Raw genomic sequence first — 20,506 nt, 5'->3', positions numbered from 1 at the left:
CCTGTCCACCGTGGAGTCATGGTGGAGTCTGCATGGCTTGTATCTCTCAAATGAGGAGTAGGTTTTCCCAGGAAAAAGGGTCTTTAGAGGGAAGCCAAGGCTGGCTGTCCAGCACTCAGTGTTTTCATTTGGTAACAACTGCCAGATTTCAAGAGAACTTGTTGCCATTATTCCAAGCATTCATTAAGTGTAGAGAGGACTGTCCAAAGTTTCCAAAATGCACCTTCCACACAGGCACTGAAAGAGTGCCCAGGATATCAGTGAACTTTCACAGCTCCTTCCAGTTGGAGCACGATGTGCATGTTTTGACCACTGTCCACTTTCCCCAAAATACAGGTATTTGGTACAGTTCTGAAAGGGGATGGGTAGGGTGTGTCTGACCCTAAATGAGAGTGCTGAGATCTTTTTAGATGAGGCTAAACAAGTGTTTCTGTTGTTGCTCTGGGCAACTTTGCTCATGGGAAATGGTGGGCATAACCTTGTCTGATATTTCCAGCAAGGGAAAGAGTCTTTTTTTCTCAGGGAGTGTAGAACTAAACAGCTCCAAAAGCTCTGGTGTGATCTCTTGAAATAGCTATTCTTGCCTTGTACATTAATTTACAAAATTTTCTAACTTGTGAACTTCGAACAAAAATGTGTTTGGTAAACTGTGACTGACTTTGTGGCAGATTTTCTTTAACACTTGAAAACTGGATGCACTTAGACTGTCAATGGCTCAGCAGCCTGGTCCCTGGACAGGTTCTGTTCCCTGCTCCCACCTGGCTGTGTGTGTTTGCTCCCAGTCCTGCTGTAGGTTTGCTGTCATTTCTAGCACAGGTGTGGGTACAAGGCCCTCTGCAGGTGTAGCATCTAGGGAATGCATCCATGCTCCTGGATAAGCCTGGCTGTGGCTGGAGCTCAGTGTGGAGTCTCATTCAGTGTTGCACACGTGTGCCTGGATGAATAACGTACAAAGTATTTGTTGTATTTTCTTAAGGCCCATAAAACTGTTATCAAATAGTTGTGCACATGCAGAAAGCCCACAGCTCTAACACCGTGAACACACAGCACAGCTTTCCTTTAGGAAGGTTGTGACAGATTTAATTATCCCTCGAATCCTAAGCCATGACAAAGGAGCAGGAGAGCCCCTTTGGAGCGGGCTGTGCTCTGGCTCAGCTGGCCTGGCTGTGTTAAATCTGGCCTGACTTATATCAGCAGCAAACTTGCCCTTTATCATAAACCCAATTATGATTCTCCACAGAGAACAATAGGGTTGGTTGCCTCTTCATCTTCAAACCCCAAATATTTAGAAAGTAGGAAATGAATCCTGTCTATCAGTTTTACAGAGCCCCTAATGAGGGCACGGGGCTGCCTTGGGGCAGCCAGGAAGCATTGCCTGCTCTGAGAGAGGCCAGCACTTCCCACCCTGAGATCCACTTTTCCCTTGCTTATCTCAAAACCTCCCAACTGTCTGGTTTGAAATTTCCTGTTCCATGTGCCTGCCTTAAACTGATTTTTGAATGTGTTGGGTTTGAAATACGCAGTTCAGTGAGGACGGTGCAGTTGTGTGTTAGAGGCCAGCAAACCCCCAAGTGTCTGCCTGTATTTTTGTCTGTAGCTAAGAGGGCAATAAGGATCCTGGGTGCACTGGGAGGTGTGAGGGCAATAGGGGAAACTGCAAGCAGTGAGTAGTGAAGAAGGGAGGGATGGGGCTGTTGGGATGCTCTGAGCTGATCTGCACAAAGGCTGAGTGTTGGGGGGTTGGGAAGGTGAAGGGTGCTGCCTTTTGACTCAAATGTCTTATGCAAAGTCCTTGAAGAAGTCAGTGGTGGCTGTTTCTGACCTTCCCCTCTCTGTGCCCTTGGTCTGCCACCTGTCCAGGATGGCTGATTGGACAAAGGAAATTCAGGCAATGCTTGCAGAATATTTGGTGAAAGTACCCTGGAAAAGACTACAAAGAAATGTAGTCCTTCTGTGTTCAGAATCAAGTTTGAGTAGTGCAGGGCTCTGCTCCAAGTTCTGCTCATGTGTTTTATTTTAAGACTGTTGGATAAAGCTGATGAATAATTTTGGGAGCAGAGATCAGGACCAGGGTTTGATACAAAGGGACCTCTTGTCTTTTGTCCCTCCTCTGTTGAGTGTCCCTTCTCAAAGGGATTACTTGGTGTGATGAGTCAGAAAGAGCAGTCCTGCTTCCCATTTCTGTCTCCTCCATGCCTCTACTTCCTCCTGCATGGTTCCAAATCTTCCTTTGTACTGCCTGTGGTGCTTGTATACGAGGTATAAATTGTTAGGCTTGTTTTCTGCCACATTGACAAGTGGAATTGCTCAGGCTGAGGCCAAATGTGTGATCCAGCCCCTGGATCTGGGAGCAGAGGGTTTGCAGTTTGCAGGGTTGAGGAGTGGGTTTGGACCACCCTGGTATGTGTTGGATGGTGGAGCCTTGAGTCAGACTATTCCCTGATTCCATGTTCCCCCTGGGCTGTCTCATCCTGAGTGACTGATGGGGGATGTTGCTGGGGCTCTCAGAAGTGTTCCTGACTCCCTGAAATATCGTCCTGCATGGTTTTGTATCAAAATGCCTGTTGTGTGCTTAAAACAGGGGCCCTAAGGAGGCTCTGAGTGGAAACAACTGTTTCATAACCATGTGAAGTTTAGGTTGACCTGACAACTTTGTACTTCTGCCCCCTCATAATTCTGTGTGCTTTTGTGTTTTGCAAATTTAGTGATATGCTTATGAAGGATCTTGTGTGGGTCGATTAATTGTGAGAAATGGCTTCTATAATGTCATAATAACTTTAACTTTGTCCTGAAATGTACATTTATTCTCAATATGCATCCAAAACATAATGTGAAACTTCTGGAAAATCAGCTTTCATCTTACATATGTTACAAATATGTTTTGATTAGATATTGATAATATCTGTCATTTAAGCTATACACACAATCTGCACTCTTCTCAAGCATTAATTATTCATTACTTCTAGACACAAATAGTGAAAAACAATGGGTTTTTTTCTTGTTTGGTAATAATTATTGAAATAAATGCAAATATTAAGTGAATCTTAAAGTAGCTCAGAACGAAAGATGGCAAAGGAATAGAAAATTAAATCAGATTAAATTAAAGAGTGAAAAACCTGGGACCAAACACTTAGGGACATGTTCATATATGGGCACCTTCTGTAATCAGGGCAGATCCAGCCTCTGCTTGTGTGAGGTTGATTTATGTTGAAGTAACATCTAAAGGTGGGTGAAACAGAGCCTGGTGATACATACTGAGTTTTTCAGCCTGGCTGACTCTGAACCGCAGACAAAGTCAGGCTGTTGCTGGAGAAGTTCAGTGTGTTCTGAAAGCAGCTGGAGCTGGAGCTCTGCTCAGCTCTGCAGGGACACTGGGTTGTTGGAGCCAGGCTTTGGGTGCAGCCAGTCCTGGAGTGATTTAACCACCCAGATCTCTTAGGACTAACACCAGCTTCAGGCACAGGTGGGATTCTCTCTGTGCTCTAGAGACCTGTGAAGGGATCTGCCATCTCTCACCTTCGTGCTTTAAACTGGGTCCCAGCAAGGAGGAGTTTGAGTTTGTGGTTCAGCTGGTCTGGCTGTTGAGGTCAGATTTTCCTGGGGTTTTTTGCCCAGTGGACTTTGGAGCTGTTGATACAAGATTCTCTTGCTGTCCACTTCTCACAGTACTGCACATTTATGTCTTTATTTATACCCACCTTGTGTGCTTTGAGGATAGGAAGTACCATCCTAGAAACCTGCCATTCCAAGCCATTGGAATTCAGACACAGCCAGCCTTGCCTCTGGATTACTTGTATTTTTCCAGGTTATCGGTGCAAAATCCCCCAAGCTTCCAGACTCCTTTGTGCCTGGTTAATTTGTGAATGAAAAGTAATGCATCTGTCAAAGGCCGCTGGAGCTGGTCTGGATGAAGCTGGAGGTGAGAGGTTCTTTGGGCTTCGTTCCCTCTGCAGTCTGTGAGCAGGGTGAGAGTTCAATTGGAGATGAAGTATTTCATCACTTGCTGCAGATGATTTATGATAAATCACCTCCTGATATGCTGCTGTGTGAGATGTGCAGCACTCCCAGCACATGGAGCCTCCTGGGCTCTTTAGGCATTGCCTTGATGTTTAGAAAAAAGTTGTCCGAGTAAGAAACCCCAAATTTATTCCAAATGTGTTGCATATGGATCTGTGCATCCTTCGCTCAGTCGCAGTTCCAGTTAAAACATTCCTGCCTGCCTTTTGTTTTTGGAGCTCCTTTTTCATTCCCATCCTCATCCTCCTACCCTGTTAGGCTTTGTACTCATTTGGGCTTCGTGTTAACCCAGGGCTTTCTACAGGAATCCAGGAAAAGGACACCAGAGGCACATGTCCATTAAAAGGTTTCTGTTTGTGAGGTTCAGTGAGACCTTTTCATTTCAAATGCAGTATCTTGAGCCAGCCCTCCTAGCTACAAATCAGATGTTGTTCTGTGCTGTTGAACTTGGCTGCTTTGCCAGGTTGCTTTCTAAGGTTTTAAAGTCAAGTAGGGAAAGCAGGCCATGGGACTCCGTCCATTTGGTGTGGTAAGAATTGGATTTAGGCCTTTGTCCAGCACCATTCTCAGGACAGGAGAGGAAGAACACGCTTCTAGCAAGCCTGGACAAAGTCTGAGCGAGGGTTTGAAGGCTGCTTGCTCTGAGCTGTGCAGAAGAAGAGCAGACTCTTGTCCCCTGAGAACTACTTTGCCTTTGCCTCGTCAGAGTTACAGGGAGAGGGAATAAAACGGTGATGCATTTGGTGTCTGTAAGAAAACCTTTACTTAGGAACCACTTTGGAATGTCTGAGCTTGTTATCCAAGATCATCCATAATTGTGTGCTTGCTTGGCATTAAGGAACCAGATGATTTGCTTTTTCCAAGCAAGAAGGAAAAATTGATGTCTTTTGAAAATTGCAGCCTTCGGTCAAGAGTGGGGACCGATGCTGATCCTCTGCCTCCTCACCTCATCAGCAGGACCTCAAACCACGGCCATGCTGCACACAGGGGCCTTGTCTGAGCTCGGTTTAACTCCAGCTGGGTCTGGCTGGTCCAAGCAGCACCTCGGGGCTCAGCATTGGGACACAAAGTAGGAGCTGTTGGGGGAGATGGTATATTTAGCCACTCCTGCAGTGCAGCTAATTTTAGTGCTCCTGGTGGTGGTGGTGGGAGCTTCCTTTCCCATGTTACCCCTGGCCTATTACAAGCCAAGGACAGATTGTCTGTCATGTAGCCAGCAGGGAAATAGATTCGGTTGTAGATCATGTTTCTCAATTAAAGTATTACAAGAAGGCAGAAGATCCTGATGGTACTGAAAGACACTTTGAATATTGGTTAAAGTAGGGAACTTTGGCTTCAGGAGTGAGATAAAACCTCTAGATGTTGTCCTTGTGAAGAGAGAGAAGACACAGTATGTTGAAGCCATTTGCCATTTTTTGCCTGTAAAAAAATCCAAACCAAGAAAGCAACGTGCTGGTCTTGCCGTGGTCTCCTCCTGGAAAGGGCAACATCTGCTTGGGAGCTGCCCAGAATGATGATCAAGGAGAGTTCTCTGCGGAGGGACCCAGACTTGGGAGGGGAACTGGCTTTCCTTGCCAAGGGCTGTGACTTTGTTCTTCCATCTCGGTTCAAGAGGCGGCTGAAGTCCTTCCAGCAGGCCCAGGTTAGAACAATTGGCATTTCTTTTTCCTTTTCTTTGTATTTTTTATTGGATCAGAGGATCAATCTGTGTCCCCTCTAGGCGTGGCTATTTGCAGAAAGTTATTTGCAGCTAGATACCAGCAGGTTTAAAAATAAACCTTCCAGGCTTAGATTGCAGAGTTAAAATGTCTTTGTAAACAAGAGGGAAAATTAACAGCAAGGGCAGTGATTTAATAATGGGGAGAGGTAGTGTAAGACTTAATTATTTCCTGTGTTGTTTTTTTTTTAAATACCTCTATGTATGTGATTGCTCTGACTGTTGTTGCATGTGGAAGAACCACAGTGTTCTGGTGTCTGTAGTGGGTTGTGCAAATCTGTGCTCAGACCATCCTACCTGGCTTCAGCTTTTGTAATTTTACCATCACAAGGTGCTTCTTTGTGCTGTCCCCTGCTCTCTCTGGTCTGTGGCTGAAGGAGATCATAGATTATTTAGACTGGAAAAGACCCCTAAGATCATGGAGGTGTAGCCAAAGAAATGGAAATGGTGCCATGGCTGTATGTTTTTGGTAAATCCCAGCTGCTATACTTGATTCCTGGGACAACAGATTGGAGTAATTTATGCCAGGACACCAAATGGACGCGTAGTCACTGCAGATTTACAGAGGATCACAGTGTGCTGAAATCAGCCCATCTTGAGCTTCTTCTCCATTTAAATAATCAGTGACCCAGTGAGGAAGTTAAAAAGTGGAGATGAGGAGCGGTGCAGCTGTTTCCTAAGAAGGAGCCATTAAAATTGCTGCAGAGCACACTGTGGGCCGTGTTTTCATGCTTTCTGGTGACAGGTTAAAGGATGTCTGGAGGTTAATCTCTGGAACGTGTGTTTTTCCCTCCCTGGGGGGAGGATTGCATGAGGTAATAATGTGCAGTAATGGCCTGGGCGGGCCGGGAGCAGTTGGGAGCAGACTGACAAGAGCTGCACAGCTGAACCCGCTCTGCGAGCGGGGCTGACCCCGAGCACATCACCGGGGCAGGCTGTGCAGGGAGAGAGAGCTGAGACCTCCCGCTACACCAGCTGGAAAAACTGACAGGCCTTTGGTCCACGAGCCCCGGGCCTGGTCTGAAGCAGGACCTAAATGCATCGGGAATAAGTGCCCCGTGCCTGCAGATCCAAGGCAAGTGAACTGCTGCAGCTGGAAAATGGCCTTCCTCTTCTTTCTTTCAGTGCCTGTTCCTCTTGCTGCCTCCTCACTGCATGTCCCCCCTGCCTTGTTCTGGGTTCCACAGGCCTTTCTGTGACCTGGCTTAACTCATAACGCTGCAGAATATCATCCAGCACCAAAGCCAAGTCTATTTTCTGCCTTTCCAAGTGGGTTAAATGGGTTCCCAGTGGGGTCTGGTGAGCTCTGGAGCTGGCACTTGGGACACGGAATCAGCGAACACCTGGGAGTGCAGGACAGGGATGGGGGCTGTCCCACTTGCAGCAGTGAGATGTTGACTCTTGTGCCTTGTGGGGCTGTACCTGGTGGCTCAGGTTGACCAGAGAGCAGAGGGAACTGGGCTCACTAAGAACACAAACGTGCTCGCAGGTGAAAAGCTACCAGGGTGGTGAGAGGGAGCAGAGCTGAGTGAGGGGTGATTTGTGGAACACGGAGGTGTTGGCCAGGCAGGAAGGGAGGAGCAGGGTTTTGGTAACCCCTGTCTCAAGAGCTGTTCAGTTCTGGTGCTTATTGTTTGCAGGACTATTTATGGCAAGATCAGAGGGCTTCCCATAGCCGGGAGAAATGGGGGTCTCTGATCCAACATCTCACGTGGAAGAAGAGTATTTCTAACACTGGGTCACATCAGCACTGGCTTTCTCCAAGTCTTGGAAACTCCCCAAGGATAGGGGTTCCCCCACCCCCCTCCAGTGACCTCCTGCAGGCTGTGTTACCCTCAGTGTCCTCCAGCCTAACCCTCCCGAGTTGCACTTTATGGCCATTGCCCCTTTTATACCAGGTACTGGTACAGAGTTTGGTTCCATCACTGCTGTAACTGCATTTCCAAGAGCTGCAGACCGTGCTTGGCCCATCCCTTGGCTTCCTCTCTGCCTGGGCAGAGAGCCACCCCAGCCCCTCAGTCCCTCCTGCCACCCGATCCCGACCCTGCCTGTTGGATTTCCCTCCTGAACATCTCTGGCTGGTTTCTCCCCATCGTTGTTTTTTTTTTTAAGTGAAGGTCCCAAACTGGTCACAGTAATGCAGATGCAGCCCCAGAGGAGATAAGTGCTCGTGTTCTCCTGGCCCTGCTCCTGGTGCAGAGTAGGACATGGTTTGCCCTATTTGTAAGCACCCCCCCTGCAGGCTCCAGCTCAGCCCGGGACACACCATCCCCTCCACAGCTTTCTCTGCAGGGCTGCTGTTCAGCCAGAGGGGTCCCAGCCTGAACTGGTGCTTGGGATCACTGTCCACAGGTGGAGAACTGGGCACCTTCTCTGCTGGAAGTATTTGAACAGTTTGTCAGGGCCTTTGCCCCTGAGGTCCCGCCTGTCACCGTGCCAGCCTCCCCCCAAGGCAAGTGTCATCTGCACCTCAGGACAGGGGAGAATTGCAGGGGGGTTATACCCACCTGTGTCTTCCTTTCTAGGGCAATCTGGTTGCACCCTGCCTGTTTTCTCTGTGGTGTTTTCAGGGAAGCATTTGGAGTGTGGGCTGAAGTCCACCGGTCATGGGAAGCCCATGTGCAAGATCCATAGGCACACTTGTCAGTGGAGACATGTGAGACCTGGGGTTGCAAAATTCCACTGGAAAAGGGCATGAGGAGCTTGATCAAACCTTAGAATTAGCTCTGTGTCTCTTCCCACCTCAATCCTTTTGTGCTTCTGAGTTGCTTAGGTCGAGTTTGTTTTGCTCTGATTGACTTGGTTTCTGTGGGTGAGTTTATGTTTCCTTGTAGAAAAGGTTCTCTGCAGAAATCATTTTCTCACAGCTCTGTGCTGTTTGGAGCCATGTGCAGATGAGCCTTTGTTGTTCTTACTGTCCTTAGAAATGAGTAGGAAAGAGGCATCAGGAAGGAGATGGGAAAGGGCTTCAGGGAGGAGAAGGAGGAGAAGGTCTCGGGCCACAGACACAAAGCAGCTCTGGAGAAGTGATGAGCGTTGGGGATGGCCTGTGTCCAGTTACCATCACACTCCAGCGAGGCAGGAACTATGAAAAATGAAAGGAGACATGAAGTCAGCTCTGTGGACTGCAAGAGCCCAGGCTGAGTCACTGTACCCTAGAAAAGAGGATTACAGAATCCCTTTGGAGAAAACAGCAGGAAACTGGTAAATATATTATCTGGGACCCTGGTGGACATTGGGGCCAGGAGGAAGGAGCAGAAAGGATTTGAGCACTTGATGTGCTACTGCTTCCTTCCATGGAGTTCTCTGCTGGGATTGGCACATCCCTGGGAGACGGGCTGGGATGGCAGAGCTTTGGTCTGTGCTTTGTTTTGTAGCTACAATGAAGCTGTAGTTCTGTCTGGTTTATTTATAACACACGTCACTATTTTGGTCTGTCCATAAATAAATTGTATGACTGGCAAAAGATGATATAGCGGATGGACAGATTTTAGTTAAGGTAAATTACACAATGCTATAGAGCAGTGTTTAAAAATGGGCTTTGATTTCACCTTCCTCTTGAGCAAAAAAAAAAAAAAAAAAAAGTCTGTTGGCTATTGGTAACAAACCTAAAAGATTTATTAAAGTATTTGTAGTTTCCTTTCTTAGTTGTCCTTTCCAAAAATGCACATCCCTGTTGGAGAAGTGTGTTCCACTAAGCAAAGAACATTTAAGGCTATTTTTTTTTCAATAAGAAGGTGTTTATTTCCAAGGAATTCCCACAGAATTTGCCTCCATACCACTTCCTTAATTTTTTTTCCACGAAAAGTTGTGATTAACTTCCAGTTGTCACCACAGGGGTTCACATCTGGTTATGCCCATCCTAGAGTATTGACCTGTAAGATTGTTCTGGGGAACAGGATCCTCAAGGGCCAGTTGCTGTTTTCTCTTTGTGTCAGACAGCTCATTTCTTATATAAGAAATATATTCTACCTGTTCCTGAGGTAGAATCTGAAGAGAAGCCATCCCTGAGCAAAGCCTCACCTCGTTTGACTGGGCCTGAGCAGGGTCAGGGAGTCAGGCTCCCTGGGAAGGGCAGCTGCAAACCTGCACTGGGTCCTTACTCTGAGGCTTGGCAGAATTCCCTGTATTTCTCCTGGAGATCTCTAACCTTCTGGATTGTGTGGTGGTTGTGGATCAGGAAATTAATGGAGCTTCTGGAGCTGTGGCTTGTGTGAGCTGGTACCAGCTGGTTTCTGGCTTTGGGAGTCCCTGGAGGAGGAGGAATTGCTTTGGTTTTTGGGAGGTGGAGACCTAGGCAGAGGGGATGAGTGGTGTTACAGGATAATCAGCTCTTGTGCCCTATTGGGGTGTGTATGTGGTGTGCAGAAGAGGAGGAAAATGGCACAGTGCTGCTGTGGTCTGCTTGGGGGATGTCTCTGCCCCTTCAAGAGAGGAAAAATACGATTTTATCATTCCCTTGTAACGCAAGGGAGGGGGATCTATTGCTGAAGTGAAGTGTCAGAGTCCTTTGAAGGACTGTCTTGGTTTGTGGTAGTTTTTGTTCCAGTTGAGTCATTCCTCCTGGTTCCTCAGGGCGCTGGCAGCCTGGAGTGCCTGTGGGATGCAGAGATGAGGGAGCAATAAACCTGTTTGTGAGAAGGGCCTGTCAAGTCCTATTATAGAAGTCAAGTGGCTGCAGTGGCACCTCGGGGTCTGTTCCAGCCCTGCATTGTTTGCTGCTGTGAGGGACTGGCAGGAATTTCCCTCTGCTGGGATCCAAAAGGGAGAACTGCTGAGGGAGTTGGTCCTGGCTGGGCAGGGCAGCAGGGTGGGAGGGGGGTGGTGAAGGCACAAGTGGTGCTGTGGGACAGTTCTCCAGGTCAGATCCCCCTCCCCAGGCACATCCAACCTGGCTGGGCTTTGCTTCTGTTACTCTGCTGAGGAAAGAGCAGGAGGCAGCCAGGAGAGGGGTGTGTTCCATGATCCCAAAGGGAGCATCCAGCTTAACCCCTGCCACTGCCTCGGGTCACCTGCATTGTCCTGCTGTGGGACAGAGTCACCAGGGCTGGTGCTTCCCCCATCCTACAGCCCTGCTGAGCCCCAGGAACACTTTGGGGCTCAGAGCTGGCCCACTTTGGGCTCCAGCATCGCTCAGGATCAGACCCAGAGGGGTGCAGTGTGTGAGAGAGCAGGAAAAAGCAAGGAAGATGGGAGGGAGAACAGATGGGGGTGATCAGGCCTGTTCTCCAAAGGTTGAGAGCTACACTTGAGGACTGTTCAGACTCTGAGCACTGGTATTGATAGAAATATTGAAGGCTGAAAGTGAGCTTCAGCTTTTCCCGTGTTTTAAGACGCGGGAGAGGAAAACTCGGAGTCCCAAACTCCAGGTTAATGTGTTCTGTACAGAGCTGATCCAGAACAGAAGTGTACTTTGGCTGGCATGTGTGCCAGTGTCCCTGCTCCTGAGTGGGACAGCTTTTGGGAAAGGAGAGGTCCTCCTCGTTTAAAGAAAGAGCAGTGAAGCAGGGGAGTGAAGAAGAGAAAAGCCTTCCTCGTGGTCTCTGAGGACTGGGTTATAAAGTATTATAAACTGCAGGTAAAAGCAGGGCTTAAGGAAGGTTTTACAGTTCTCACTTCTTCACCTTCCTGAGAGCAAACCCATGGTAGGCTGGGGGATCCAGTGTGTGTTAAGAAAAAAGCTCCAAGTTTATGGAAATTAATAAGGCAAAGAGTTTAGTTCGTTCATCATATACATTCTTCTGCATTTAGTGATCTCAGACTTGGCTGCTTTATCCTCAAACCATTTTGTTTGGAAACAGTCAGAATAAACAAACTGAAAGTCGCAGCTGTATTTACTTGACTGTTGCCTTCTGAGCCTTATCACATATGTTGTTACATTAATAATAACTCCTGCAGTGGAACCATTGTGCAATGGGAAAGCCTATTGCCTGTTCCCAAGGAATAGTGTCTTCATGGGGGAGCAGGGAATTCATCAGCCCTTGGCATTCCAGCAGCTGAATTCTGCTTATACTGTAACTGCTTGTCAAAGTTGAAAAAATATTCCCTCCCATGTCAGAAAAATTCTCTGGTTTAGGATCTTATTGTGTGCTTAAATACAAATCCTGCCTGTGATGAAAAGCATTGATGTAGGGCTGGAACTAGAGATCCATTGGAGAGGTGACCCAGGGGAGATCCCCATATCTAGGGATCCATTGGAGAGGTGATCCAAGGGGGATCCCCATATCTAGGGATCCATTGGAGAGGTGATCCAGGGGGATCACCATATCAGCCATGTGTTTATTACAGACAGGGGAAGACTGATAGGAAAAAACATCCAGAGGGTGCCTAATGGCACTGTGCTGGCTGCTCCTAATTCTGATGGGAAAATTGGTTTCCCATTGCTTAGTACTTGTAACAAAATCAGGTCTTGGACTGTAGGAGTTGGGCACATAATGAAGGACTTCCTGAAACTGAGAAAGCAAATCTTTTCTTAATTTGTCTGTGAAGCAGCACTTTACCAAAGCTAATTGTGTTCCCAAGGGGTAGAAAATGTCCTTGTTGTGAAGGTAACTTTGGTCATACTTGAGGCAAGATGTTTGTGTGGGTGGGTGCTCTATTTCTAAGGGGAAATACTAAAGAGCAGGTTTTGATACTTTGCTGTTTATGGGGCAAAGTGACAACACAGACCAGCATGAGAAGAAATAACCTTGTCCTTGTGTGTGGTGTTGCTGAGTTGCAGAGTGTGTGATCAGTCATAATCCAGAGTTACACATGTCAAATGCACAGCAACAGCATCAAAGCAGGTGTGACATTCCCTAAATTTGCAGTGTTTCATAAAGCAGGAATTTTTAATGGACTATTTAAGACATGCATTTTTATCCCTGTGGTGGGTTTAATTTTCTCTAATCCCCGGGAGCACAAGCAGTGTTTTCCTGCTCTGTGTGCCATGCTGTTAAAAGGTGTTTGTTATTCCTTATCTTTTCAGGTTCAAAGTAAACAAGAGAAGAAGCCTGGAGCTCCCTCCCTAGCCCCCCTGAAGCCCTCAGCTGGCCCTTGCACTCTCCTGCCTGTGAATAAAGCCACCAGCAGTGCCCCCTTGTCCATAAACATTCCACGTTTCTACTTCCCTAAAGGACTTCCCAATGTCTGCACTAACCATGAGGAAATCATTGCCAGGGTTGAAGAGGCCTTTTCAGAGTTTGAAGATGAGAAGGCAAACGTCTGTGAAATGGGGAAAATTGCTAAGGTAACTATTGATGGGCTTGGAGGTCTTTTCCAGCCTTGATGGTTCTGTGGTTCTGTTCTCTAGGATTTTAATTTTTGGGAGAGAAAGAATGAAATGAAAGCAAATCATCTCACAGCTGTTTTAGGGAAAAAAGAACTATTATCCTTTTGTGCTGAAGTTTTTTGTTTAGATTATAGTAAACAAACTGAGCTCAGTTTGCTGGTTGTCACATTAGATGTATGTGTTCCTCCTTGCTTTGCTTTACAAAATGTTTTTCTCAGATTTTCAGCAAATACAAATTGCATTTTGTTCTTCTGTCCCTCCATAGTTCTGCTCAGAAGGTGGCAGAAACTTCTGTGCCTCTGTGGCTTCAGGTGGTGCCAGCTGCCTTTTTGGGGGCTTTTTGTAGCTGTCCCTCTGGGCTGGGCCTGAGCTGAGGGTGTTGCTGCAGTGCTGTGTGGGAAAGCACTTCCCAACCTCCACCTCCTTGGACACAGAGGAGGGAGATGCTCAGTGAGCCCTCAGCCCCTGAGATGTACATTCAGTGTCCATGACACAGGAGTCCCAGGCTGCTGAGGAGTTCTGGCTCCAGGGAACAGCCCCCAGCACTTGTGTGGGAGCTCAGTGCAGATGGTCCCTGCTATCTCCCTCCCTCTCTCCAGCCGTGGTTTTCAGTGCTGCTGATCTAAAAGTAGCAGTTGTCAGACACATCTTGTCTGTTCAGCCTGCCCTGAGTGCATCTCTGGCACTGTAAGTTGAGCAGTGGTTTTCTTCCCAAGAGCAGCACTTGTTTTCCAAGAAGGAGGGTTTTCCTGAAAGGAGGGACTAGGTTGGTTTTGTTTGTTTTTCGAGGAATCCAGGCACATTATTTGTAAACCTGCTCTGAAAATATAGATAGAAAACCTTTGATTGACCAAAAAAGGTTTGAAACTGGTTTAATGACAAGACAGGCAACTGTGTGGGGCCTGTCATGTTCAAAGCAGGAGGCTGGTGTAGAAGAGACCCCTGCCTTTCCTGGTCTCCACCCGGATGTGCTTCATGCCATTTAGCTGTTATCAGGCTGCTTCTGTTCCATGGCATTATTGACAGTGGTACAGCTTTGGGGCTCTGAAATAAATGCTTCAGAGCCAGCTACACGCAGGAAACACAAAAATTAAATGTCCTAGTTCTCTCAGAGGAGCTGAATGCCTGTGGAAGCACAGTTGCCTGACACAGGGATGGCTAAATCCAAAAGCAGTTCTTGGGCTGATTGAGGTTCCCCAAGAAACGTGCAGGCCTGGACAGAAGCTGAGAATGGAATTGCAGGATAGTCCTGCTTCATAGAAGATGTGAAAAAGGCCTTGTGGGGAAGGCAGAAATGATGCCTCAGCTGCTGCTTCAAAATACTCCTCCTTGCATTTGCTGTGATATCCTTCCCTGTGCCTGGTTGGAGCCAGTTGCACTCCCTGCAAGGCCAGTGTTTTGTGGAAGTTCTGATGCCTGTCTGGAGTCAGGACAGTGGCTGGGAAGGTCTCTGTGGTGAAGAGGAGATTCCTGATGGCGTGAGCAGCTGTTTGGCACCATCCTCAAGCCTGCTTTGCTGAGGCCCTGGGGAGTCCAGAATGCCTGAGCTCTCACTGATGGCCATTCTGAGAGCAGCAGCCTCTGCAGAGCCTGGGTCAGAAGTGCTGTTCAGAGAGTCCTTTTGCTGGAATCAACCTCTTTCCATTTGTTCATTCCCATTTGTGTTATCCTGCTGAGATCCAGCAGTGTTGGGAAAAGAGGCTGGGCTGGGTGGCAGGCACTGCACTGAAAACCATGGGATGGGAATTACTTCACCTCCAGGCATTTAACCATTGATTGTCTCTCATTAGAACTGAGGTTCCCTGGCTGCCAGTGAGAAGTGAGCCCATAAGGGAATGGGTCAGGTAGGTCTGTGAGGGAGCTGATGTGAGTGGCAGGAGGTGCCTGTCTCCCTCCATTGCTCTTGGTAGGGAATTTTGCTGAACAGCTCAGTCTAAGACAAAGTTTAAGACATTGATAGTCCCTGATCCTTTTCCCAGCTGCTTAACAAAGCACCAAGTAGAAAGTTACTGGTGAATTCTCAACCCTGGCACACAGCAGATGGCACACAGGTCAGTCAGAAAGCCACTGCCACCTTATTTCCCTCATGTCAAGCCTCGATGGTGAGTTTGGTGTGTAAACAGGCAGGCTCCTCTTGGGACTGCTCTTGTATTCCTCTTTATCCCGGTGTTTCCTTACAGGTCTGTGGCTGCCCACTCTACTGGAAAGCACCTCTGTTCAGTGCATCAGGAGGAGAGAGGACAGGAGGGGTATCTGTGCACTCCTTTGTGTCCATGTGGAGAAAGTGAGTACAGCAATGCGAAATTCTCCAACTGGAAAAAGAGAGCAGCCTGCCACAGAAGTCTTTTTATTTTTTTCCCCTTACTTATTTTCTACCAGAATTTTCAAATCATTGTCTCTTCTTTAAATGGCTGAAAATCTCCATCAGCTTCAGTTTTCTTCCCTGAAACTCTCTGAACACTTGTTTCCATGTGGCATCAACAGACTTGTAAGCAATTGTATAGATGATAAGTTGTTTGGGTCTAGCTGGCATATAAAATATCCCAACATGCTCCCCAGGAATAGGCCAGCTCTTCTGAGATAGCTGATAGGTGTCAGTGGATTTTGGATGTGTTAATCATGGGCCTCATTGCTGCTACACTGGAGCACCAAGGGAGGGCCATTTGGGAATTGGGAGAGGAGGTGGGTGACTGTGTTCCAGGACAGGAAGAAGGAATATAAAATAAAGCATCATCATACAAGTGGATACTCTGGGAGCTTTAATAGTTCCCACCTTCCTCAAGCATAAAAATCCATGGGGTTTGACAATCCCTTGCACATCCCATTGCCAGGGCTGCCCTCAGAAATGAGAGCTCTGGATGTGCTGGGAGTGGAGGTGTGACATGGAACACACTTTCCCCCAGGGCAATTCAGGCTTTAGTCTGCTTTGTGAAACACCTGAACACCATCTCCATCTCCTCTCCAGAGAGAGTTCTAATTTTTTACTTAATGCTTCCTCTTCAGATTCTTGAAGTAGCCTTTAACCTTGAATTCCCAAAGGGAATCATATCATCATATTTCCTAGGATGATGTTGTCAAACAGCTTCTAGTTACCCTGGCAAAAGTGCAAAAATGTGAGGGGTGACTGTGATCACTACGTTTGTCTTGACACAGACAATATATTTCCTTCCTTAGGTTCCTCCAATTACTCCTAATTAATCCCTCATGTATGATACCACATATTTTCACTCCTCTGATTTTCACATCCTTCAGATATTTGCAGGCTGTGGTCATGTCCCTCTTCTATATCCTTTTAGCCACCCCTTTTCCAAGTCAAGCTTTCTATGCTTTTCTCACTTGAATTGCTCATTTTAGGAAAACCTTTTTCCCCCTCCTCTTCCCTTTGCCATTTACAAAATCTTTACTGGAAACATGCAAGGCAGAAGAAATGTAATGTTCCTGGTACAGCTGGCTGAGCTCTGTGAGCACAGGTGTAGCTCTAAAACAGGTATCTTCTGTTGCTGAAGCCTTAAACACCTTAGTAGGTGACCTGGCTTTCAAAATGCTCCATGCTCACTGATCTCCTCAAGTCTATAGTAATTGCTGAATAGAAAATACTCCTGAATGTCAGATCATTTAGTTTGTGGCTAAAACATGGCCTTGGGATTCTTCTTTGTGTGCCAGATTTTTTTAAACTAAAACATTAGCATAAAACATTAACTAAAACATTTTTCTGCAGCTGATTTAGAATGTATCTGTCAGTTGACAGTTACCATGATATGAATGTGCAGCCAAAGGATTGCTAAATCTAATCTTTCTTTGCTTATTTAAAAAAAAGCCTTTTTTTTTTTTGTAAAGACTGCTTTTCGTACAGTAAGGAGGCCAGAATTAGCAGGAAGCAAGTTCCAGTGACTTCTCTGCAGTTCAGTGTTGTGTTTGTACACTTTCAGGAGAGGGAGGTGGTGACTAATCACAGTAAATAACTAACAGTGCATTTGTATTTTCACAGTTCTTAAAAAAAACCAGGGTGATTTTCTGAGTAATTTATTGTTTCCCTTATACCATGTGAACAACTAAGTGTTTGATATATCCAGTATTTGGTAAATGTCATGGAGTTGCTCTTTTCATGAGTTTTTCTGTTTGGAATGAGTTAAGTAACTGTGATACCTTTGACCAGCAGTATTTTGCATTAGAAGAAAGCAGAGCCAAGAATTGATGTGTCAGATGCAAACTGTCAACCTAAGGAATGAGTTTGCAGGCTTCTCTGAATCCTGAGTCCTGCTAATGCTTCCCTCGTGCTGCTCTCCATCACTGCAGAGCACAGCAGCCACATGGGCCCAACTAACCAGGGATGTTCTTTGTCCTTCTCAGAAGTGATTTTTGTGGGTGAATATTCAGTTGCTGTGGTTTGGCAATGCCCTCAAATATTGAGCTCTAGGAAAGGGTTGCACTGGGCAGGGTGTCTCAGGGCATCCCAGGGGGTTGGTGCTGTTGACTCCACTGAGAGCAGTGAGTGGACAGCATTTGGAAAAGTCAGGTTACTCACTGAGTAGCTGCAGAATCAAAGCAAGAACAGCCCCCAGTAAGAAACCTGGTTTGCCACAGCAGTGTTAAAACATGGAAAAAACCTCCTCTGGGTACCTTGGTGCTGCTGAAAGGTGTTGGAGGGTGTGCTGGTAGTGTGAGGTGAGCTCCTGCCTGACTTGGGGTGTGGGTACTGCCTGAGGGGAGTGCTGGGGCACCTCCTGCTCCACCTGTGCCGAGGGGCAGGGCCTTGGGGTGACTCCTCACCTCTCCCACAGAGTCCTGCGGAACTGCCACGATGATGCTTCCAGGTTCACATCCCTCCTGGCCAAGCCTGGCTGTGACTACCTACAGCAGGAGGACTTCATCCCACTGCTCCAGGTACGGGGAAGGGGTGGGGACACAGCCACCTTCATTTTGCAGCTTCTTTATTTTCATGTCCTTAAATGTTTACCGAGGGCAAGCAGACCTTTGGTTTGAACAGCACCTGAGTGGGGTTTATTTGGGAGTGAAAAAGAAATAAGCATTTCAAGTGGGCTGTTTTGCTTAAATGCCACCCAACTGTAAATCTTGCTAAAGGATTGTCAAAGCTTTGTGTGGTTTCTTGCGTCTTGTCAGGATTCATGTTTATCAGTGCCTGGTAACCAGGCTGAAATCTGTCCCACTTGGGTATTGGGGAAAATGCATGGTGCTGTTGATGCTCAAGCACAACATAAATGCATATTAGAAAAGTTGTAAAAGGGCTAACTTGCTTGGCAAGACAGTTATAATTGAATTTGTCTAGCAAGGCTACCAGATACAGTATAATATAGAAATCTTGGCAAAATTCCTGCACTTCCAAGTGTTCTGTATATGCCTCTCAACTTGCTGGTGCACAAGTCTCACTGCTTATTTTTTCTCTAATATTCAGGCTTAATCTATACATCCTGATTTAATTTCTTTTTTTTTTTTCTTTTCGTTCACGTGACATTTTTAACAGCATCATTTTTTAATTATTTGTGGCTATTTAGGCAGGTTCAGGGTAGCTTTAGGGCTTCTTTATAGTTTCTCTATAAATCAGGTCCATCTCCTGCTCTGATCCTCTGTTGCTTCTTTTTCCAGTCTTTTCCACATATCCCTACATTTCTCCCACCATATTGCCCTCGAGGCAGAACCTCTGTGGAGATGCTGCTTTGGGGAAAGGTTGTGTGTCTGCATTGGATGTTTCTGTCTCTCAGACAAAAGTGGGGGTGTGGTGGGTAAATTTTGTCACGTCCCTCTTCATCTTTTCCCCACTGGGCACACGCTGCCTTTCCTGGCTGGTTGCAGCTCTGCCTCTCAGCTCCTGCTGCAATCCAAGGCGTGTCCAGCCCTGTTTGTCAGTCAGGCAAGTGCAGTGACACCATCTTACCCCATCCCATCAGCCCTGGTGTTACACTGCCCAAAATCTGGTCACGTCACACCCCTGAGGGCACCATGGCAGGGAACAGGCAGAGCAAAACCTGCAACACTCTTGGGGGGTAGAGGAGTCAGACACGTGGGAATTACACAGACACTGTTTCATGGAGGACCTGAACTGATCCAGTCAGGATCTGAGCAGTTTCTCCGGTATCTGCTCGTGCAGATTTGGCACCGTGGGCCAGTGGTTCACTTGCCTTGAGAAAGAGGCATCTCCACAGGTACTTCAAGTAAATTTTGGAAAAGCACTACTATCTGTGAGCATTCTGAGGCTCACAGAGCTTTCATTGTTGTGAAGGACATAAAATGTGATTTTCTCAAGGAATGTGCATTTCTGAGACCTAGCTCTAACAAATGTTGGTATCTTCAATTAATGGAGATAAAAAGAGGTCTTGGAGAGGAGATAGTTGCATGGTCAACTAACTGATTTTTGTCTCATCAATGAAAATGAGTTTTCATCTACTCACTAACTCTCTTCCTTTGTTTTTCTGTCCTTAAGTAAATCAAAATGGCCCAACAGGTGCGTATTGCTCAGAAAATGTATTATACTTGTAATTCTAGAAGGTTCACTTATAGATTAAAAAATGTCATTTCACTTTTATTGTTAATGCTGCAAATACAGTTTCAAGAGTAAGCAAAAGTACTGGTTTGTGAAACCCAGTAACTTCTCAGCATTATAAAGGAGAAGAAAACTTAATTCATTTGGCTTCCTTCTATCTTGCAGGATGTGGTGGAAACTCACCCTGGCCTGACGTTCCTGAAGGATGCCCCGGAGTTCCATTCCCGGTACATCACCACGGTAGGCTGCCTGCTTGGATCCCCTGGGATCACTGTGCCAACCCTCCCTCTGGGACCTCTCACTGTTCCTATCAGCAAACCCTTCAGTTATTTAAAAAAAATAGGCGTTTTTAATGGCAGTGAGGTATTTTAGGAACTGCTTCCAGAGGAAGAACCAACCTGCCTGTGTGTACAAAGGGTTATTGAAAAGGTTAATAATGATTCTTTCTGGTCTTAAGCAAATCTATAAAAACATCTTTTTTGTCCTGATGAAGAGAAAGGAGGTTCTTTGGTCTCTGAGAGTTGCTAAGTCACCCTGAGTTGTGCTGGGCTGCTGAGGCATGGAAGGCTGCCTGTAGGAAGGTTTCTGTCACTTGGGCATGGAGAACCTGGGATTGTTCCTGCTACAAAGCATCCATTGCACACAGGGATCTGCCATCCAGCTCTCCTCTTGCCAGAAGGCCTGCCTGGGCTTTCTGTGCCTCCCAGCTCTTGTGCCTGGGGTTTGTTTCTGGGGTTTGTTCTGTAGCTTTGTTCCAAGGCTGCAGTCAGCACTTAGGCTGAGTAAGTTCGGGCTCTTTTTGAGCTTGTCTCATGTCGGGCATGAATCTGGAGAAAAGGTATAAATGTGAGGATGTTTTATGTGTGCAGCAGTAACAAATTCAGAGAATGACAGACCTGGTGGGAGCTGCAGCCCAGCAGGGCTCAGGGCTGAAGGTTTCTCCTGTTTGTTTGCCAGGGCCTGCCTGGGACCAGCTGCACCACACAGGCGGCTGGGAGGTCAC

The 20,506-nt window shown here is 46.8% G+C and overlaps 1 protein-coding gene across 3 annotated transcripts in view; it reads left to right on the top strand.

Annotated features, from left to right (window-relative positions):
* PPP2R3A (protein phosphatase 2 regulatory subunit B''alpha) overlaps window positions 1-20,506 on the top strand; it is a 54,801-nt gene that overhangs the window by 16,468 nt on the left and 17,827 nt on the right. For all 3 annotated transcript variants that reach the window (XM_027724806.2, XM_027724807.2, XM_039391118.1), the window contains exons 3-6: window positions 12,702-12,962; window positions 15,185-15,288; window positions 17,786-17,888; window positions 19,669-19,743. In XM_027724806.2, the coding sequence (XP_027580607.1) occupies window positions 12,702-12,962; window positions 15,185-15,288; window positions 17,786-17,888; window positions 19,669-19,743 (543 nt within the window). The remainder of the gene's footprint in view (window positions 1-12,701; window positions 12,963-15,184; window positions 15,289-17,785; window positions 17,889-19,668; window positions 19,744-20,506) is intronic.

The sequence above is a fragment of the Pipra filicauda genome, unplaced genomic scaffold (genome assembly GCF_003945595.2).
Source record: "Pipra filicauda isolate LSUMZ 115617 unplaced genomic scaffold, ASM394559v2 scaffold90_size2875636_pilon, whole genome shotgun sequence".
NCBI lineage: Eukaryota > Metazoa > Chordata > Aves > Passeriformes > Pipridae > Pipra > Pipra filicauda.
This window is presented reverse-complemented; position numbering and strand designations above follow the sequence as displayed.